Raw genomic sequence first — 23,451 nt, forward strand, 5'->3', positions numbered from 1 at the left:
CCCATCTCTAGTTTTTAATAAAATACTTAGTTATTATTTACTTGCAGGATATTCAATGGCCTGTATCATTATACTGATTAAGCACCTAATAAATTTTAATGGATTTCATCTCTATTTTACAAATGGGAATGCGATAACTTGCTTGAGGTCACACAAAGTGTTAGTGGCAGAGCAAAGTTTAGAATCTAGCTAATCCCAGTGCCTTAACCACAGAACCATTGTTGCACAGCTACTTTAGAACAAATATCTGAGTAGAGAAAAAATATTAACATGAATGTTTGTTAGAATATAACAAAATATTTTGATGTCCGTGGTAATGGTAAATTATTTTAAGGTCTTAGTCTGGTCTCCCTGATATATTGAATATTACATCTAAAATCTTTTATATCACCTGTTAAAGTAAATGGAGTCTATACCAGTCAGATTCCTGGGTGCCCATAATTCACTGTTAATGCTTTAATAAAAATTGAAAAAATTAACATGCAATTAATCAGAAACTACTGTGCAGTGAAAACTTTATTTTTGAGGTACTATAAATATTATATTGAACGTCTTGCCATGTTTCCTCCATTGAAGAGTTGTTGCCATCTGTACGTTAATCCATTTGCTATGATGCGGTGTGCACATTTAATTGTAAGCATTGACCACAGTCATAGTTTTGCTTTTGCTCTTATTACAATGGACCGTTGGCTCTGTTTGAATCAATGCCTTACTGTTTTTAATATTTAGTGAGAGCTGTCTATTGATTTTTTTATTAGTATATTTACTTGTGTGGTGGTGGGGGGTGTAAATGACTGCAGACACACAGAAGGGGGGGCAGAGTCAAATAAGTTTGAGACCTACTGATTTATAGGATTCAGCTTGTTAGAGAAATGGGAAGGAAAAAGGTAGAGAAGTAAATAACATATTAGAGTTATTTGAAGAGTTCATTGAAAAGGACTCTGTTTTATTCCATAAACATTTTTATACTGCACTCATCATGTAGTATGAGTGCCTTCCAGTAATGCATTAGATCCATGTGACTAAACATCCGTCACATGTTTGTTCTCTTATCCAGGCCCTAGACAAAGAACCGTGTGAAGTGTCTTGTTTTGATAGGGTGTGGTTTTTAAAAAATATATACCTGTTGCTGTGTGTTTATGTAAGAGAAGGCAAGGTTAAATAAATGCATCTTGCATTTGGAGCAGAAGATGGTGATGTTTGTGATGGTCCTTCATTTTTGGGGATTTTGTTCCATGGTCTCAGACCACCCCTAGAGAAAATTCTGTCTCCTGTACAGACAAGCTTTACTCTTATTGCTGAGAATTCCATTGTGCCAGAGGAACGCAGTTCTCAACCCCTTCATTCCAAAGCTTTAGACAGTATTTAGATATCCTGGGCCTAGGCCATGCAGCGCATTGAAGATAAGGACTGAGACCTTGAACTTGATTCTAGATTCTATGGGAAGCTAGTGTAGAGAGCAGAGGATAGGTTTGATATGTTTGCAGTAACCTGTGTTGCTGAGGAGGACTGTTCTGAACTAGTTGGCATTTCTTAAGCACTGAAGTCTTCATGTCCAGATATGTTGCATTGCTGTAGTCCATCTGAGCGGTGATTGAAGGCATGAATAACTGAGGCCAGGTCACCAAACACTTGGTGTTTCCTAGCCAAGCAGAGATGGTAAAAAGTGTTGTTTGCAGATATTGCTCTGTGAGAGCTCAGTATCAGCGAGAAATCCAAGAGTACTCCTAGACTATGGACTGTATTGACCAATTATGGTTGTGTATCTTCAACTAATGGACACTGCACCATGGCTGCAAGTTCTTTGAAGTACTTTACTATATTCACCAGCATCACCTCTGTCTTGCTTGCATTCAGCATCAGCCAGCTGTTCTTCATCCAACAGCTGATCTCATCCAACTATCAGCTATCTTGGTGATAGTTTGAAGTGATTGTATGTGGTGAAGGTTAGATAGAGCTATGTATAATATGCATATTGATAGCAATTGAATCCATATCATCTGACTAGTACACCTCCTGGTTGCATGTAGATGTGAAAAGCCTGGAGAGAGAAATGATCCTTCACAAGTGACAGGTCTAGTGGTGGAGGTGTAGTTTCCAACCACTGCTTATTGGGTGCATCCTCGAGGAAGGACTCAAACCATTTTATCCTCAACCCCACCAACCCTCTCAGGTGACACAGCAGAATCTCTTGTTTAACAGGACTGAATCTACAGAGAGGTCCAGGAGGAAGAAAATTGATGTCTGAGAGCACCTGCCCTGTCTTGGCAAGAGTTTATATCATAATATGGAAACTTTAGGGGTACGGCATATTAGAAATATATCTTGGTTAAATAGAAAACACTTTTAAAGATTAATATTGTAGTGGGCCAGAATTATGTATACTCACTTTAAAGAAATACTTGTTTTAATTGCTTACTCCCATCTAGTGCTATTGTTAGAGCCCTGCACGGATACAAAAATTGTATCCGCATCCAATCCATGATCTGCAAAATTTGGATATGCACATATATAAAGTAGAAATCTATGGATTTGCAGGGTTGTACTAACAGCACCACTGGTCACCACACACTAGTGACACAGGGCTGTGCCAAGCACTCAATCGCCCCCCACTTCTCCCAGAGACCTCCTACTCCGCCCCCGCCATATCTCCTTCCCCACTTCAGGCAGGGAGGCTACATCCTGGGCCCTCGTGTGCCTTGCCACCCTCTCAGTGGGGGCTCATATATCCGTACGCAGCTGTGGTGGCTCTAAAGCATGCATATCTGACCAGGAGAGAGAGCAGCAGGAAAGTGCCTAATTTAAAGTAAAAACACCTCTTTTGGAGCTTGGCTCACTGTACTGGAGCACACTCCCATCTGGGAATTGTAGTTTACCTCCTCTGTCTCAGCAAGCTGAGGACTACACTCCCAGAATGCCCAGTGGGCTATTGCCACATATTGAAGCCTACTGCTGCATGATTCAGCAAGCCAACCTGAAGCCTGAGGACTGGGTGACAGCTGTTCCATTCGGGTGATTGTGTGCTGCAGAGCTCTGTGTTGATACAACATTTGTATCCACATCGAAGCCGTGATCTGCAAAAATGATCCGCAGATATAAAGCAGATATTTGTCGATTTGCAGGCCTCTAACTATTACGTTAAGTGTACTGAACCCAAGCTTGTGCTGAAAAAAATATTCTGTGTTATCACATTCTGTTTTGTTATTCAAATGTAAATAAAAATATGCTCTGGCACCAGCTTACTGTTTAAGTCCTTGATTCTGTAAGCTAGTCTGTGTGGTGGACCCCTGCACCAATGTGGAGCCCCAGTGACTTCAATAGAATTCCATGCAGGCCACAGGGCCTGCTTGGTTGCAACAGCTTCCAGGACCACAGCCTGAATTAGAACCAGTAAGACAGTTCAGAAAGGTAATACAGTGGATGGAAGTTGAGTCTGGGGATAATGCAGAAGGCTTTTCCTGAGTGGTTATTTGTTTTCTTATATTTGGTGGATTGCTGCTGAAAGACTTTGTGGAAGAGGTGAATTGTTTAAGGAGGGAAATGAGTGAGGAGAGGGGGGCTGTTTATGGATGCAGGGGAAGACACATGTATCTATTCAGATTTCTAACTAGCCCTTCACTGTGGTATATGAGCACCTGTATTTATCTGCCTGTAGTACTGGTTTTGGGAGATGGCCTGGGGTTGCCAGTGCCACCTTAGGCAGCTCTCTGTGCTATGTAAATGCACAGGATCAGAGTGCACACATACAATGCAGATGCTCCCACACTCAGAAGAGCCAGATTGGGAGTGAATGCACCCAGAACAGCACCCTTGATACTGTGCAACATGCAATTTCTTTTTTGAAGAAAGTGAAGAAAATTCTTCACTTCCCTTTGGATCTTCTGGGAAAATGGAAGTGAAAATGGGGAAACGCTTTCTAAAGAAGGTTTTGCTTTTTTAAAAAAGTGGGGAGAGGGACGAAAACCCACATCATCTTTTAAAAAATAGCGTGAGGGTCCAAGGATGGAGGTGATTCAGATATAATGGTGGGGGGAAAGAGTGAAATATCTTAAAATATCTTTTTAAATATCTTAAAAACGAACACACTGTGGGTTGAATGGGGAAGGTTGGCAAATTTGCTTAGAAACTGGTTTTGAGGCAGTGTGCATGGTGGGAACAACCTTAAAAACCTGTGGGAGAAGGAATGGGATCGCTTTCACATCTTGTCTTGGCACAGAGTTGATGTTTCTGGATGAGAGGGTGGTTGATTGATGCACAAAAAGTGGGAGTGAGTTTCAGTGTTGCTACACTTTTGGTTAGGCTGTTCCTTTGGAATTGTTGACCTGAAGCTTTAAAAGCTTTTCCAGTTCCAAAGGCCCATTTGAACAAAGGAAATAGTCAAATAAGATCTTGGAATTGAACATGAATCTCTAAAAGCCTAAAAAGCAACCCATTGTTCTTTCAGGAGATAATCCAAAACAATGGCTGGCAGCAAGACCAAATGACTTTAATTTGTGTCCAGAAATTTTTCAAAGATCTAAAAATGACCATGGGTCTTATTTCTTGGACAGAATGAATCCAAGATGATACCCAGATTTTCACAGCTCCTATGGGATCCTTTTTTTTCAGTCAGCATTTTAAGAGCACAATGTTATGAAAATGCTTGTTCTATGTATTTGGTCTGGATAGAGAGCCAGTGACTTACAGTCCATAGAATTCTTTCACAGAATAGGAAAATATTGTCAGTATAGTTACTTAACTGGTTGGAACTGATATCTCAGACACTGAAATATAAGCAGGTTATAAGGTTTATAAATTGGAAAAGCTGAATAAATTCGATAGAAAATTATGGCCTAAATTATGTTACAAACAGGAGTAACATTAAAAACTAAGTCTCTTGGCAGCCGCACAATTTCATAATGGCCAGTCCCTTTTATAAGCCATGGACCACTGGGGAGCTCACATATTTGGTGCAGAGTGGAAACTCCCTTTTCTGTCTACACAACCGGAGAAAAAGGAAGGGTTGGTGGCTGAGGTATTAGGTATGAACAAAGAGATTTGGGTCCAACTATGGCTCTGATTCAGACTTCCTTTGTGACTTTGGGTAAGTCAATAAATGTGTCAGAATTTTCTGTGTCAGAAAAGATGAGAATAATACTTCCTTATCTCAGCAGGCTGTTGTGAATATAAATTTATTAACATATATGGGATGATCAGCTGCTAAAGTGATAGGAGCCAGGCAGGCAGCAGAAAGAGGGAAGCTCAGATAAAAATGCCTCCCTCTCACTGAAATCTGGTAATCTTAGTCACCAAACACAACTACCTGTCTCCAATAGTGACACCAAATACTCCAGAGGAAGACAAGGGTTCATAATCCATGTGGTCAATTATGGACTATTATACACTCAGGGGCAAACATCTTCCTGACCCTAGCTGATGATTATTACTTTGTATAATTTTGTGTATTTAGGGCAAGAGCTGGGTAAATTTTTGGGGGGCGAAGAGTTTATTTGCCAAAAAATTCAGTTTTGGGTTGACCAAAACGATTTGTGAATTTGTGTCAAACTCACCGAATAATTCTGACTGAACAAAAATGGAAATGTTTCAGTAATGTTGAAATGAAACATTTAGTTTCAAGCCATCTTGAAAGATTTCATTTCAATTTCACACAACCAGAGGAGGGGAAAGAGGAGGTGGCAATAGAAGTGGATCCTTTATAAGCATTAGCTCAGTGGTTATGGCACTCACCTGGGATATTGGAGACTGGGTTCTGTTCCCCCCTTTGCCTGTTATGGAGAAGCAGTTTGATGTTAGGTCTCCCCACTTCTAGGTGAGTGCCTTAGGAGTGGGGAGGCTATACATTGTCATCCATAGTGGCATCTATTCATGATGACAATGGATAGTCATTGGGCCAGGGAAAGAGACTGAGAGTGACTCTAAATCCTGGTGTTCAGGGTACTCACCTGGAAGGCGGAATACCCAAGTTCAAGTCCCTGCTGCACTGATTAAGTATTTTATACAAAGTGGAATAGCTTCAGCAGGAGAGACTGAGAAGGCCTCATACCTGAATATCCCATAGCCCTGTAGCTAGGCTACTCACCTGTTATATGGAAGATGCAAGATCAGATCCCTTCTCCATATCAATTAGGTTTCATATTCCAGGTGAGTACCCTAATGTTAATCTAGTCCTCCCTTCCATTTTACTTTTGTCAAAATGCATGAAATTGAAACACAATGTTTCAAGTTGGGTCAAAACAAAGTGTTTCATTTCAACACAATTTAATTTTTTTGACATTTCAATTCACTGAACATTTTCAAATAGTTTCATTTTCAGTTCTATCTGAAACAAATATTTTCTGCTTCAGAGTAAGACAGGCTCCAGGAGTGGGGGATTGGAGTGACATAGCGATTTACCAGTCCAGATTGTAGAGGGGAATGTCACAGGGTCATACGCTCATTTATTACTATCCCTTTACACTGCCTTTACCTTTTGTATTGTCCCTTCCTGTGCTACAGTGTTACGAGAGAACTGAACTTGACATATCCCACAGTCATCTTGTGCATTTAGCTACTATAAGCTGGAAGTGAGGACAGCACACAGCTTGAAAAAATTTGGCCTTGCTTAGGCAGACAAAAACAGCTATACAGCTGCAGTGTTACTAACAAGGATAGCTGACCATGCTGTCTGTGCTTGTGTCTGTAAGTTTGTTTTTGCTAGAGCTGCTTTGCTGTTAAGTAAAGATTATGAGTTCTTCACTGTTGCTAGGGGAATGGTCAGCCCATTATGGGTTACTTTGAGTTATGCTTTGTTTTGAGTTACCTATAAAGTGTGTGTACTTTGGAGAAGTCTAGAAGAAGTTATTTTTAGAGGATTTCTACGAGCTTGAGGTCTGACAGTCAGGAGGAAGGCCAGTCAGCAGTCTGCTGCCACTTGATACCAACTCAGACTTTGGGTAACTATTATTAGAGTTTTTCTAGACTATTGCTAGTTTTGATGTGTTCTTTGTACTCAATAAAAGTAAAGATTTTTGAGTAGAAACACTCTTGTGTGTACCAATCATTTATCAGACGGAGGTGCTGTGTCCCCATTGATTTATGTCCTGCTACCGCCTGGAAAACAGATTAGTTACCATAGCTTTGGGTTTAGATAACCCCAGGTAACAATAGCAAGTTTAACTTTGATTGTAAGAAGCAGCTCAGTGCAGTATTTTATTTTTTATTCTAAAGCACCATGCACACCTAACACAGTAGAGAAGTAATTAATAATAAATTCAAATACAAAAAAAATTTAAGTATTTAATTGTAATGCCTTTTTTTTTTTTTACTTCTTTACAATTTTTCCAGAATACACAGCATCAGAATCAGCTCATTTAACTTCTCTCTCAGATATTCTAGCCACAAAATCTTAATGGCTATTTAAAAGATGCTGGCACTTTGAATAGAGATAAAATATTCCTCCAGGAGCATCATGTAAACAGATTAAAAAGAAATTCAGAAACATATCAATTCAGGGGTAACTAGGTGAAATTATTTGGCCTGTGTTATACAGAAGGTCAAACTAGATGTTCTAATCATCCCTTTTGGCCTTAAAATATATGGAATAAAGTAGAGTCCTGAGAAATGCCCTTTTTTTCTAGGAAACAGGATTTAATTACTCGTGTTTTTTTTCTGAATCCCTCTTTAAAAACAGTTTGACAAATCTATGCCTTCAATAATCTTTTCTGATGCTCAGAAAAGTGGTGGTAATAATAACTAAATGATTATTTAATTCAGTAATCACTAAGAATTCTGCCAAGAAATTTTGCCACCCACAATGCCAAGATTCTCAGAGGGGAGAGACACTTTAAAACGTGAGTGCTACATCTAAATCAGGTCTGCCTTTTCTATTTTGTTTAATTGAATTTAGCTATCTATAATCCCTAGCCCAGATCTAAGGATTATAACTGCTAGAGCTCCAAGTATATATTGGATGCTTTCTATAGCAGGACTCATTTAACATAATTCATGGAATTTTTTATAAATACCTAAAATAAAGTGGGCTGAGAAAGGGGGAGAGACATAAAAAACTGCAAATAAGAGAGAGGACTATTATATGTAGTAAAATAATGTCATATAGACTTCTGCTTAATAACATCAAATAACTTTTGTAAACTGGTTCCAGGATTCCAAAGGGTTAAGCTTATTAGCCTCAGGTTATCATCCAACTGTTAACCCCTTGACTCCTCATGGGAATCATAGAAATTCAAATCAGATAGTAAATCGAGTTACAAATTTACATTTATTATTGAAAGGCAGCTCCAGTTTCTTTTCTCATTTGGATTCAGTCATGATTTACTGTACTGAATTACTGACCAACAGATTTCCCTTTTAAACATTGCCTCTAACTAATGTGTCAAATAGATCCAGCTTTTCCCATAAAACCTGAGGATATATTTCCAGGAGGGATTATAGTCAGTGGAGTCCCCTCAGCTCTGGGTAATTGTAATGTGGCTGTAAATATGTGATTTCTATAGAGAAATAAATATGGTCACAACAATTCTTTGCTTTTGTTTTTATCTTATGGTTTTGCTCAATATAGTTTTCCTAATACACTTAAGTTGTAAAGGAAAATTACGCTAACATACACCTTAGAGAGATAATTATTGTAACGAACAAGCTAGTGTGTGTGTGTGTGTGTGTGTTTGAGTGTGTGTACACCACTTCCTTCTTCTGGATGGAATCAGAACTGCTCAACTGTATATCTTGGGTCCATATTGCTAACAGCTAAAAAAGATTCTCCTTTAGCTCAGGCAGTTGGGGGAATGTGCTGGTCAAAAGGGAGATCTAAGATCTTGCCTCGCTGTTGTTCAGTGTAAATTGTGATATGGTAGTGATGCCGTGCAATAATCATATGATTATGATTAAGACATTTTAGAGCGTGTGATCCCAGGTTAGATTAAACTGATTTTAAAGACAGATTTTTGTCATACTTTCCCCCTCTTGTCATTACCTCAATACCTTGAGGGCTTTTTTTTTTTTTTTTTTTTTGCAGGGGGTGGAGGGTTGGAGAGGGGTGGTTAATGTTAGCCTTATGTCTGAAAATCTTATGTTCATAGCTGTTTATTTTGGGATAACTACAATATTCCAATGGTGGGGTTTTTTTACACTTAAGTTATTGATTGTACTCTCAGCCTTAATTCCATTTTAATTTGGGGGGGTTGTTTGTTGTAAATGGTTTTTGTTTTGTTTTGGTTGGTGGTGTTTTGTTGGGGAATTTTATTGGTTTTTAAAAAATTATTAAAAATATCACACATGATCCCTAAACAAGAAATCCAAAGAGAATGTTACCATGCAGTATTTCTAATGATTTGAAGATAAGTTGTATCATTGTTAAAATTGCTTTAAAAAACAAAAAGACCTTTTAAGGGCAAAAGTATACCATCATCAGTACACCAGACCAGCACAAAACAGCTAATGTACACTGGTTAATCTGGCCCTTAATATGTAATTGATTTATTGAATTAGAGGGCTATTACAGAGATTGGTGCTATGTGAAAAGGGGGATTGGAGAGCTCAATGTTTCTGCACTTTTAAAAGGCTCCCGCTGCGCTCCTTGGCAGTGCTGCTTTGGTGCGCAATGGAGCCACAGTATCAATGCCATTAAGAGTCTTGCAAGAACTACTGCTCACACTGGCATGCAAGCACAAAACCTTTAGAGAACAGTGACAGTTGAGCCAAGTAATCTACCATCTTGACACCTTATATTGATTCATTACAGCTATTAGAATTGACACGGTAATTGGTTGAGTTACCTCTGATATCACAGTGGCCCAATTTTAGAATTACCCGAGCTATTGAACTGCCCTATATAATCATATCAAGTAGATTCAGCAGTCATTAATAATTTAGTTTAATTACATCCTCATTTCTTCAAATACAGCCTATGCAGAAGATTTAAATTAATTTTAACTAGATGGAACGCTTGAAGAGTCTGCGTCAATCCATTCTTAAGATCAATCATGAGAAAGAAAAGAGTGAAAAGATGTTAAATTCCTGAAATGATGCATTTTAATTAATTTTAACACAATCTAAGTAATCTAATTAATTAATTATTAATTGTTAATTTTCTGTAAATTCTTTGTACACTCAAACAGTAGATACTGCAACTTTGAGTTAAATATGCTGTATTTTTCATACATACCAAAGAGGTTAAATCCCTGCTTTAAGTGCAAAATGAAACTCAACTTTAACTATAGAGCCATGGCCAATGCCTCCATAATATTTTTAAAGTGTTTCTAATAATTTTTGTCACCTTTGTCTGAACTCCCTCTACATCTGCTCATTTCTCTTTGAGACAGGATAACAGAACTGAGTACAATATTCCAGAGGCATCTCACTGATTTACATTCCATCCCATTGCTTCTGAGTCCTATTTTTATTTCCTTTATTTGACTACTGCTGAAAATTCCATAAAGGTTTCTGTTGGGATGTCGGGAATTGAGGCCTTTTTTTTCCTGAACAGTTAATTAATTTAGAACCCTGTAAGGCAGTGGTTCCCAACCTTTTTGGTTCAAGGGCCACAGATATCATTTTTACAAATCTGAAAGGCCACCAGTCTCCACCAGGAGGCCCCCTTCTTTCCCCCCCCGCCTCCCCCCACTGCCGCCAGATGGAAGGAGTTCAGCGAGGAGGCTGCCTCCTCGCTGATCTCCTGTCTTCCTGGCTGCAGCAGGGAAACCGCACACGTCCTATAGCCCTGTGCACTCCACCTGGGTCCCTAGGCAGTAGCTCCCTTCTGCAGCCAGGGGGATGGAAAATCAGTGCTCCTCTTCCTATGGCTCCAGCAGGGACCCCAGCACCTAGGGATCCCAGCAGAGTGCTTTGCTCTCTGCTGGAGGCGGGGGAGAAGAGCGCTGATCTCCCCTCCCTCTGGCTCTAGCAGGAACCCCAGCACCTATGGACCTAGGCGGAGCACTTTGCTGTGCTCCCTGCTACAGCCAGGAGGAGGGGAGTGCTGATCTCCCATCCCCTTGGCTGCAGCAAGGAGCCTCCACCAGTCTTTGCGCTCTGCCTGGGTCCTTAGGCAGCAGCTCCCTTCTGCAGCCAGCAGGAGGGGAGCTGCGGGCCACTTTGAAAGCCCCCACAGGCCACAGGTTGGGAACCACTGCAGTAAGGTATGTGAATAGTCCAAAATCTTCCTTCCAAGTAAAGTGTATGAGTACAACAATACAATATAGAACAGAAGCTCATAATTTTATGTATAGTTTTTATTATGCTCTTATGCAAAATTTGGCTTCAAGGGCTAACAATTCTATATGTGCAATATTGCATTGTTTCCTATTTTAAATTTATATTTCTTTTGTATTTCTAGGTATGGCATGAATTGCCTTATTCAGTTTGAAGATTTTGCTAATGCCAATGCATTCCGCCTCCTGAATAAGTATCGTAACGAGTACTGCACTTTCAATGATGACATTCAAGGTAACAAAATACGTTCTTCCTGCTCTATTATGAGTGCTTAGGAAAAATTAGAGTTCCAGTTAGTTTAGTTATTGTACAAGAGACAAAAAGACCAGATTTCCATATGATACCTGAGAATATTCACTAAGAGCCATGCATGTCTAGGCATATGAAGTGCTTGAAATGTAACAGGCTGCAAACTCAGGAAATTAAATTTCTAAAACGTTTGTTGGGTCACTGAAGAACAGTTTTACAGTGCCTGGGGCAAAATCCCCTCTCATTGGCTATTTTCCTCACTAGCCTGCCTCCTGGAGAAGAGCAGTTGATCCGGGCTGCTGCAGCAAGCAGGCAGAACTCTGTGCCCTCCCCTCAGCAGCTGATACCATTCTCAGAGGAAGGTAGGGAGGAGGAAGGAGTGGAAAGAACCCAGCAATTTGGTGGCTTTGCTCCCTCCTTCTTCCTCTTCTCCTTCTACGAGCAACAGGACAGTTCTTGTCTGCTCTGTTCCCTGCTCCCTGCAACACACAGCCTGGGAAGGAGGAGGTGGACCCCACTGCAGCCACTCCCCCAGGTCTGGGAGAGGCTGTGAAGAAGCCCAGGAGCTGCTGGGGGGGAGCAGAGCTGATGTGGGGTAGAGGGGGCAGAATTGATGGGTTAGAGAGAAGAATTGATGGTTCTGTAGGGAGCAGAATAGATATGGAGGCAGAGTTGATGGGGGAGTGGAGGGAACAAGATCAGTTTGGGGATTGAGGGGCAGAATTAATTGCTGGGCAGGTGGACATGCACATATGGTCATGATGATCATAGACCCCCATACATACCTTTTTAAGACCAGTTTAAGTACTGGGGATATGTACGCCAGGTGTATTTCCAGTGACTTATTTTTATTCCTCTCATTTCCCCTTTTAATTTATATCCTACACTCCATCTAATTCTAGACATTCATTTAATTAACTTTGTAAAAGTTAAGGCTGCATGATATAACTTCTCTTTCAATTTAACTTCAGTTCTTCTTTGTGCTAAGGTCTACAGATCCATTACTGAAGGTACTTCAGCCTGCTTGCAACTTAGGGGCAGATCCAGACCTCAGTCACATGCAGCATGGGAATGTCCTGAAGTTCCTTCCATTTTTTTATGCCTCCACAACAGCTGATGGCTTATCCAGGCCTCCCTGCTGCAGCGAGTTTCTGATGAGAAATCTAAACTTTATTTCAGATTTTTAGACTAACAGTATGACAATAATGTGTCTTATTTCCAGCCATGTTCCATGGCTGCATTTGATTTTTGCGGAGATTGTCCCCTCAGCTTGGCTTCCTCTTCTGAGGCATTTGTAGCCTCTGGTGCCCCTGCAGGATTCAGGCACAGAGTTTGGCCAAGAAAGGCCAGAGACAAAAGGAAAGGTCTGTGTCACCGGCTCCCTCAAGAGTCTCATTGGGGTCCTCATATGGCTCTGTAGACAGAATGCTGTTTCCCTCACAACCCAGTCCAGGTGGGATTACCTCATCCCCAGGCAGGAAAACAGCAAAGCAGGTTTGGAGAGGTTGCCTGTACTGGGCTAAAGCCCTGAGCCCCTACATCCTCTGCGAGGCTGAAGCCCGGAGCTCCAATGCCAACGCCGGTCTAAAGCTTGGAGCCCTGGTGCCCCTGTGGGGCAGAAGCCCCAAGCCCCGCCCCATGGCTGAAGTCTGGAGCCTCAAGCCCCCTCCTCTGCAGCTGAAGCCCCTTTGCCCCCCTCCACACACAGCAGCTGAAGCCAGGAGCCCCAAGTTCCCCTCACATCCCTCCACTGGGCCCTGGAGTTTTTATAGTATGTTGGCAGGGGGCTCAGAAAGAAAAAGGTTGAGAACCCCTGCTCTACTACCCCTACTGTACTCTATTACAGTTCTTCCCCTCTGTCCCTGCATCCCACTTCTGTTCCGGGTTTCTTCACTTTATAGAAACAACTCGACTCCTCCCCTAGCTGGGACTCATCTTTAATTGGCCCTGGCCCATCCTCTAGGTGCATGTAGGTGTGCTAACTCGCCTCTCAGGCCTACATTAACCATTCCTCCACCTTCTCCACTGCATTTCACATGGTTCTTCTCAACCTAAAAATTGCATGGACTAAAGGTCTTCTCCCTAGAAAGAAAAATAAAAAGTGGGATTCATGCAGGTATATAGGGCTTTAGTCCTTGGGATCAGATGCTCAGACAAATCAGTTCCTAGCTATCTTAGTGATACAGTGGGAAACTTTATGGAAAATTGAGGCTATTTATAGTCATCAGAAAAATTGACTTGCAATACGAAAACTGTGGAAAGGAATACAAATGATATGGCAAGTTAAAGCTGTCCTGAAGCACGACTGGAGAGAATACTTCTTTGCAAATGGTAGCTAGAACAAGTGCAGGGGTGATAGAATCTCTTTATTACCTCAAAGCTATCTGCTCATCTCCCAATCAGCACTGTTTGGAGTGACACCCCCCCTCCCCCAGTTAGTACCAGGCTCTCTCATTTTGGGATCAAAAGGTCTACCTATAGTTTTGATCAAATGCGCTCACTGGACATTGACTAGAAGAGGTACCCTATGGGGCTGTGAAAGAATTTCAGGTACAGCTTTGTCACATTTGCAGTGTCAGTAACCCATGGAAAGTTCACAGCAAGAATGAGATCATCCATCATCTACTTCAGATTGGACCATTGCAACCTACTCCCCATCCTATTTCTAGCATTACAGAATCAGGGGACAAACAGCACAGTTTGAAACATCTAAATAAGTTCCTAATGGAGGCTTGTCTGCAAAATATTCCCATTTTGCCTCCCTCAGACAATTGTTATGTTTTGCAGATGGATGGCAGCCTTTTTCTTTTCCCAGCTTTGACTATTTGATCTTACATATGCTCCTAGGGTCCCTCTCCAGGATCATGGTAATAATATTAACTTTAAGGAAGAAGCAAATTTATTTATCTTTTTCTGGACAATTTTTCTGATCTGGGATCTGTACAGAGAGAAGAATGAATACTATCAGGTGCAAGATCTCATCTCAGAAGAATGCTAACAGAAGATCAAGATAGTCATAATGAAAAAAGCGGTGTCACAGAAACACAAATCCAGTTCTTATTGGAGTCTATTAGTAATTCTGATCTCATACACAGACTTACTGCAGTGATCCAGCACATATGATACCTATCCAGGAATTCCAGGTATCTCCTCTGCTTCTCACCCAATCTCATCTATTGGCAGAGATCTAGCTCCAGTTGTATATTCTCTGCTCCCACAACTGGTGAATGCAGAGAATGCGATTATTTTAAGGTATCTACCCCATTCAGTTTAGGGAATGGGTACCAGATAGAGCACTGCATCTACCAGCTGGATCACCACTATTCATTGATATCTCATAATACTGCTGTTCCTTCAATGGATAACAGACTGTTCTGATCATGACACTCAAGGTCTGATAGAGTTTTCTTAATAATAGTCAAGAACCTAATGAGCCCTATTCCAGAAAAACATTCTCTTGTCCTTGGTAGAGCATCTCTATGTGCCCTGCCCACCAAAAAGGGAAAAGAACACCAAGACTTACATGGAAGAGATCTGATTAACAGAGTGGTTTCTGCATCTAGAAATATTTTATTCATCATTAAGTCAGTTTGGTGCGCTGGTGATTGACCTCCTGGTATCTGTACACAGTAAATAAAGTGTCCTGCAGCCTCTGTATATGTCAGGATCTGGGATGTGAGATGGTGAATGACATCTTGTAAAGCTGGCAAGGTCCTTGCTATATGTCTTCCCACCTTTTCCATTGAGCGCCAGGAAAATACTATCAGATAAAAGATAGGAATGAGACAGTGGCAGTGATACTCTTATGTGTTTGTGGTGTAGAGGCTGTGGCTCTCATGCCTTATTAATCTAGTAGTGGATCTTTGGATGTCTCTATTTTATAGAAGAGGTCTGTTATTTGGGACCCAACAAGTTTTAAATGAATATTTGACCCCCAAAAGAGAAGTCAGAAAATAGAATTCATTCTACTGATGGTACTAAGTCCGTAGTTTAACTATCATGTTAAATCAGTGAAACAGACATAGGCTTCGTCTACATTTACCCTGGCGATTCAGCGGCAGTCAACGGGAGTTATGCAAACTACGCAGAAAACTTGCATAATTCCCGTTGACTGCTGTGCTTCTCTTCTGCACGCCATCTTCACTGCATTCCCGTCGACGCAGTGCTACGCCACTTGCAGGGGTGGATTAATAGTGTCAACTTCTGGATTGACTGAGCAGGTCTTCACTGACTGCTCAGTCGATCCAGATATGTTGATCTGACAGCAGCAACTTTGCCGCCGTCAGTGTAGACATAGCCGTGGCCTTGAGTTCCCTCAAGAAATCTATACTGTGGGTGTATAAGAGTGTCCAAGCCAAAAGATCAGGTTTCTGTAGTATAATGTTCTCAACTTGTTCAAGAGAAGGAAGTTTTGTATAATTCTCAATGTTAAATGCATATTTAGGGCATCAACCTTATTCTAACTCTTTAAGGTCATAGATAGAGCAAAACCTTGGGATCTCATTCTGTTCCTTACACCACTACTCAGCCTGAACCCTCTGCGGGAGGTATTGTTATACTTCCTATTCATTAGGATAGGATTCCTGATGACTGCTCTCTCCAATCAGATGAGGTTTTTTTAAATTTGAAGTCGGGAGCTTTGTCTAATAAGAATCAGTATAGTACTTTTAATTCAGACAGATAGTCCTCCCAACTGTCATAGCATTCATTCCCTAAGTCTTCTCCACACATTAGTGCCCAGGTGAATATGGAGGAGATATTTATATATAATCAACCTTGTTTAGGATGTACATATTTAAAGGATGACCCTGGAGGACCACTGCTACAAAAATCCCATTTAACAGATCTGTGGACCTTAGTACAAAGAAAAATAGGAAAAATTATCCTATGCTTCCAAAAAATTTGCTTTCTGTGAGTAATAAGGTCCACAGATCTGATGCACTCTATAGACTAATGGATCGTCTAGAATACAGGTAGAAATTGTTATCCCAATATTTTGATTTCTTGAAATTAGGTGAAATTTCTCCCTGTGCAGAGGGAGAAATTGTTGATTTTTTCCTCAACGTTTATCTAAAATAGCATATAATTTTGGAAAGTAGATTTGAACTAACCTGACTCTGAAAGTTCTCTCAATTGGAGAGAATTTCAGGAAGCTGGGTATTCCCCTGCTGCCAATGACTGATAACTCTGGTTTGCCTGCAAGAACTCTTGAAGTACCCATTATAATGGATCTGTGAACCTTATTACTCAAAGAAAGAAAATTTTCAGGTAAGCATGGATAAATTTCCCTATTTTATTTTATTAGAAATATACAGATTGAAATTCATTTGATATCTGGAAAGGATAGATTGTTAATTAACTGTCCAGAGAACTGTTTTACAAGGTAGGAATTAGAGAAGAACTTCTAATTGACCTTTGATGACTCAGTAGAAGGGGGCACTAAGTGTGAAAGTAGCCAAACTAAAGAGCAGTCAGGGATCTTGAAGTGCTCAGATGTTTAGCAACTATTCTTACAATTGGTCAGAATTTAAGTTTCTCAATTTTTGAGTGCCCATCTTGAGACACCCTAAAAAGGCCTGATTTTCAGAGTGTGGGGGGCTCAGTACTTTTGAAAATCAGGTCCCTTTAAGATGTTTCAAATTGGGCATAAAAATGTGATATCCTCCACTCTATGCACTGAATGAGGTGGAGGAGCTTTGGAAAAAAGACTAGCATTATGCATTTGCATTAAGGAGCTGAATTAAGGTTTCATGGGCAACCTTATTTCTGACATTTCCAGTTTCTAAGTTTTCAGTGTTTGACTTCACAACCATCACCTTCTTTTAATGTAATTTTTATGTAGTTCTATGAGTTGCTAATTTTCCTCATTTCCTCACATTTGAAAGATGTCTTTGATACTGTGTTCAAGGTAAACTCTGTGGTCCTTTTTTTTTTAAGACTTTCTAAAATATGCGGGATTGATAGTCCTAGAAAAAGATGTTTTATTTTCTTTCAGAACAGATGTAGTATGGGCAGCAACAATGCAAATTTCCTTGTGCTACCCTACCAACATATATCAATCCTGACCTACAATGACTACTTCTAATGTTCAGAGAGTAGCTCAGTTTCCATGCTTGTTACCTCTTTGGCATGTCTGGTGAAACCACTAACAAGGGTGCTAATTAGTGTTAATTGTGCTGGTAGTTCCTGAGATGTGGAGACTGCCTAGTAAGAACTGATATAAGACCACTAACTCATTTTACACAGGTCTCCAAACAGCCATCATACGGTAGCTACTTATAGTCACAGCTGACTGGTCTGGGTTTGAATTGATGGTGAAAGCATCTGTATCCCATTGCCAATTAATTAGGCCACCCATTCTGTCAAAACAGTTTTTCTGTATTTTTGAATAAGTTATTGTTTCACACTGGAAATGACAAATCTGTGGGTATGGAGAACTACGTACACTATTTGTTTCCTAAATACAGTTGTAACTGTGTTTATTCCATTATGCCCACAAATGTAATACTTTTCCCATCACTATGGGCACAGAACCTATATTTTAATGCAAACAAAAATTCTATAACCAGTATAACCTATACATGGAAATAATTTCTATATTATCTTGCTCTGAGGAAACATCCTTTGTTTTTAACAGATATGCCATTCAAATTAATTATGAAAAGGTCTGATTAAACATAATATAGAGCATGCATAATTTCCAATTATTATATGAGGGTATTATGTTATCTGTACAATGGGTAAAAAAAATTTAGCATAGGTTTGTAAACTGAGTAATTATTATTATTAAGTAAGCATTATCCAAAAATGTATTAACAGCTCTTGAGGACATGTCAGACCTAAATGAGTTCAGTTTTCAAATCAGAATTCCTTCTTTTATCATAATAAATGCTTGTCATTTTAATCCTTTTTACACTAGAAATGTGGAAACTCTAAATTAGCTTTCTATCATTGCCATATTGCATCTGGAAAGTCCAGCTCCTGAAACCAAATGGATAGAAGATTTCTATATTTATTTTGTTTTTATTTTTGAAAAAGTTGAAATATTCCAATTGAAAACATGAATTTGCATAGTCTTTGAGCAAGGCATGTACAAATTATAGAATATGTACTGGCCCAACACCTGATACCAAATGGTCAATACATCCTTGTATCATATGGAAAACATCACTAATAACATTCCACAAAAAAGAATGGATCAAGATGAAGTAGGAGATCTTTGCAAAAATGACCCAAATTAAAGAGAGATACCATCGGGGTTACTAGAACAGCAGTTATAGTGCTGGGCCACCATGTAGATGTTGTCTATCAATTAGCATGGTTCAGTGGTAAATGTATCACAGAATATGTACTTTTTCTGGTAACTCCTTTACCCCGACTGTATTACAATCCTTGACTTTGTATATTCATATGATAGAAAATTTTAATTATCTTCTATTTATTCTGTGTATGTGTGTTTTCTCACTAAATGGGTAGGTTTCTTCACCAAAGTTATCTTTGCTATCTCAGATACCTATTCAGTGTTCACCAGATAGATGTGAGAGCACCATCTTCTAAGGAGGAAACTCTTCACCGCTATAAATTATATCAGGAGTTATGTCACTGTTTCCAAGGACATCAATTTTTGTCAGACAAAGCAGGCAGAACCAAGAAAGCTCTAGATTCAGATTTCTAACCAAGGCTGAGCTCATTTAGAGGAATGCTTCATAGAAGGAATCTATGTCTAACTGAGTCAGTTTAACAAATCCCAAACCATAGTCAAGTTCACATCTATAAATTGACCTTTTAAAGGAACTTAATTTCATGGAAAATAGTTAATTTGTTAAGAGGGCTCAGTTTCTATACTGGACTAAAAGATCCCCACCCGTTTGGGCCACCAGAGTACCACAATGGGCATGGAATGGACTTTGTCATAAACTTTTTTCAAGCCTATATTTGCAAAATTCCATCTAGGAAAGTCTTATTCTAAGTTCAACAGGAAAAAGGACTCTTAAAGTGAAGGGTCACTTGCTCCTTTCCCATCTGTCAGGAATCCAGTTCACAAGAGGGAAAGAGCAGCGACATAGCCTTTTATGGACATAGTCCTAAAAACCCTCTTCTAATAAGCAGGCTTCTTTACATCTGGGGTTGATAAGTGGGTTTTCACTGGACTAAGCTTATGTAAGGTCATGCAGCCATCCCACCCACTCAGCATGAACCAGGCATATGCAGCGGCAGGATGGAGGAGGAACAGGGGACACCTTCCTTGAAAATTCCTCTTTCCTTTGGATTGGAATCCAGGGCTACCTCCCCCACTCAAGATGGAAGTTGAGGGAGTGGACCCATAGTTGAAGATGTTGCTAAGGAAGGGGGAGATAAAAGCCACCAAGTTGCCCCTAGAATATTCATAAAGTGTGTGTAGCCAGAGTCTAGTGGAGGGGAGGGTCTTGTTTTTTGATGTGTGTGGTAGTCTTGAGGGGGCCTCTTAGGAAGCTGGGGGTGGACTTCTCATGTGAGGCTCCCTTCTAAATGACCCTTAGGCACTGGACTTCCCTCCTTCGTCCCTTCCACTCAGGGATTGAACTGTTTCTTCCAGCCCCAAGATCATGCTCTCCCTTTTTCCTCACTGGGGACTAAAAGAGGAAAGAGGACTCTTTTCTGTCTCCTATGCCTTCTTCACCCTGTAGATGGAAAGAAGAGGGAGTGTTAGATGTGCCTAATACTCATTGTGATGAACTGTATTTGCTTTACCTTTACCTCATCCTAAATCCTCCGGTCCAAAATAGTCCAGATTTGTTGACTTTCAGGGTATACTGCACAGCTCTTTTGCTTTACTTGGCCTTTAAGGAGAACTAGAGGGAATGAGTTACAGGCCAATGTATGAAGGTGCTAATATTTATTTATGTGTTGCTGCTTGACAGAAGTGTGAGCTGCTTGTAAAGTATTATATTTTTGTAATTGTAAATAGTTGGGAGATCACTCAGAGCCATGGGCATTTTTTAATTTCTTCTAAGTCAAAATGAAATTAAATCAATAAAAATAAACCTAACATCCTCCACTTTGTTTGTTTCACCCTCCTGTTGTATTTTGTTTTAACCTAGATTATAATGCTCTGGGGCAAGGACTGTCTTTTTAGTAAGCATTTCCACAGTGCCTAAAACAACAGGGTCTCAATCTGTGATTGCAAACCTTGGGCTCTGATATAAAACACATAATAATAATAAGAAGTAGTATGCTAACACGCTTTTGGCTCAGTGCTGCTGTTGCTATCAGTAACAGGAACTGCAACAGAAACTTGGGCAGAATACAAACTCAATAAACTAGGGTTTGCTTCCAAATTTCACACCCGTGAGTGGATTAGAATTTAGGTGTAATAAGTGTTTTGTCTTCTGTGCTAGAAAACTCTGTTTCAGCATGTTAACTTTCACAACTGCTTACAATTCCCCTGTAAGATGCCATATTCTGTTGTCAAAACTTTCAGAGTTTATTTTTCCATAGTCTTTGTGATGGTAGAAAATTGCAATAAAGTTCTGCTCATATTCTGGAATATTTATAAGATTGTCTTATGCTTCGGCACTTGCCTGGTGCAGATTGTGTTTTGATTGTTTTTCCAGAAATGGCAGCTGATGTGCATGGTAAAGTTTAAGGTCATTCATTAGTTTCAGCAGTTCCAGTTAAACAAATCTGCTATTCATGCTGACATTTTTTCTCCCTTTCATGAAGAACAATAAGGCAAACTGCTGAAGACCAGTGATGACAGTTATTGCCAACAACAAAGAATGATAGTGAGCTGGCTACTCTAATAGAACTAGGTCATTATCATTTTACAGAAAAACGGCTGTTCAGCTTAGGGTCCAGAGTGCTTGACAGGCAGAGCTCCCAACATGATCTGTCAAGAAAAGGTGAAGTCCCAGTGGAACTGACGCAGCTTTTGGATTCAGGCAGCAGAACAGAGGTTTGACCTTGGGTAAGGGTTTTTGTAGGGAAGAAACAGTAGTTCAAGGGAGAACACTAGGTTTGTTGGGTAAACGATGACTCAAGGTTGTATACCAGAGTTGTTTTGTTTAGGCTGGACAATAGGAACTGATCATTCCTGGCTATGGGCAGTGTTCCTTCCAGGAAGCTCACAATGCAATCAGGCAGATTCAGTGTTTTGGATATCAATAAAGGCTAGAACTGGTCTGATAACTGCTGAGCTGGGTGTGTGCAGGTGTGGGTTCATTAATAGGTGGAGCAGAGATTTCCCATCATGCCATGCTTTGCTGATCCCAGAGTTCAGTATGCTCCCTGCCTTGAAGCTTGGCTCTCCATTAGGTATGCTAATAGAGATGTTTCCTTGTTCCATCTTTGAGTAGATGAGGCTAGGAGAGTTACCTTAATCCTGTCACCGTTGTCCGTAGGGGTTTAGGTGTGTATCCCACTGCCTTTTTATTCCTTTTTGAAAGTCTGTCTTCTGATCAGTTCTCGTTCAAGCAGAGGTTGGGTGGGGGAGGTCCTTCGTGAGTCAGACAGGCTGGGTACTGTGCCCTGGTTCCCCAAGAACATAGAGCTGACAGGTAACACTGATGATCTAGTCAGCTTCCTATCCACCTTATAGTCTATTCATCCAACCCATATGTCTTTAACTTGCTGATAAGAATACTGTGGGAGACCATATCAAAAGCTTTGCTAAAGTCAACATATATCACATCCACCGCTTTCCCCACATCCATAGAGTCAGTCATCTCGTCATAGAAGGCAGTCAGGTTGGTCAGCAGGGCCATCCGTTGAGGGGTGCGGGGCCCAGGACAAATCAGCTGGGCCCAGCGCCTCTTCCCTCCCCCCCCCCCCCCCGCACATGCTCACTGAGCAACCCCTCAGCTGGGCGGGCCTGGGGGCCACTACTTACATTTGTGCTCCCTCCCCCCTGTTGGCAACAGCAGCAGCGCCCTGCAGAGGGATTTCAGCAGGCCTGTTTACCACACTCCCCCCCGCTGTGAGGGTAGTGAGTGCGGCGGGGAGTGGGAGTGACAGGGCAGATGCCCCTGAGTCGCCCAGCAGCAGGGGGGTGGGGAGTGATGAGCTCTGCCCCAGAGCCCTGCCTTTGGCTGCCTGGTGGGGATGGAGGAACCAGGAGCAGCTTGCTCCCCCCACAGCAGGAGCTCTCAGCCACCGCCAGACTGGGTTCAGCATGGCTGCCGGTAAAGCCCAGCAACCCCTGGCCACATGCGACAGTGGTGGACGGCTCCTCCTCTGAGGGCCCAGCCAGTGTTCCTCCCTCCCAGACTGGTGCTGGGGGAATGGCCCTCTCCCACTTCCCCTCCCCCTCGGTACGCCACTGGCAGGGCCACCTAAAGTGCCCAGGGCAGTTGCCCCAATTCACCATACCCTAGGGACGGCTCTGTTGGTCAGACATGATTCGCCCTTGGTAAATCCATGCTGACTGTTCCCAATCACCTTCCTCTCTTCCATGTGCCTCAAAATGGACTCCTTGAGGACCTGCTCCATGATTTTTCCAGGGTCTGAGGTGAGGCTGACCAGTCTGTAGTTCCCTGGATCCTCCTCCTTCCCTTTTTTGGAGGTGGGCACTATATTTGCCAATCATCCGGGACCTCTCCCAGTCACTACAAGTTTTCAAAGATAATGGCCAATGGATCTGCAATTACATCAGCCAACTCCCTCAGCATGCTTGGATGCATTGCATCCGGACCCATGGACTTGTGCACGTCCAGCTTTTCCAAATAGTTCTGAACCTGTTCTTTCACCACTGAAGGCTGCTCACCTCCTCCCCATTCTGTGCTCCTTGTGCAGTAATCTGGGAGCTGACCTTATCTGTGACGACAGAGGCAAAAAAAACATTGAGTACTTCAGCTTTTTCCACATCATCTGTCACTAGGTGTCTCCTCCATTCAGTATGGGGCCCACACTTTCCCTGACCTTCTTGTTGCTAACATACCTGTAGAAACCCTTCTTCTTACTCTTCATGGCCCCTACTAGCGGCAACTCCAATTGTGCTTTAGCCTTCCTGATTTCACTCCT

At 41.2% G+C, this 23,451-nt stretch overlaps 1 protein-coding gene across 1 annotated transcript in view; it reads left to right on the forward strand.

Moving 5' to 3' along the window:
* The window catches only part of ME1 (malic enzyme 1), a 357,418-nt gene that overhangs the window by 235,236 nt on the left and 98,731 nt on the right, over positions 1 to 23,451 (forward strand). Inside the window, exon 7 of the mRNA XM_067560758.1 lies at positions 11,330 to 11,439. Coding sequence (XP_067416859.1) covers positions 11,330 to 11,439 — 110 coding nt within the window. The remainder of the gene's footprint in view (positions 1 to 11,329; positions 11,440 to 23,451) is intronic.

The sequence above is a fragment of the Emydura macquarii genome, unplaced genomic scaffold (genome assembly GCF_026122565.2).
Source record: "Emydura macquarii macquarii isolate MOO-44397 ecotype Brisbane River unplaced genomic scaffold, CSIRO-AGI_Emac_v2 contig_2297, whole genome shotgun sequence".
Classification (NCBI taxonomy): Eukaryota; Metazoa; Chordata; order Testudines; family Chelidae; genus Emydura; species Emydura macquarii.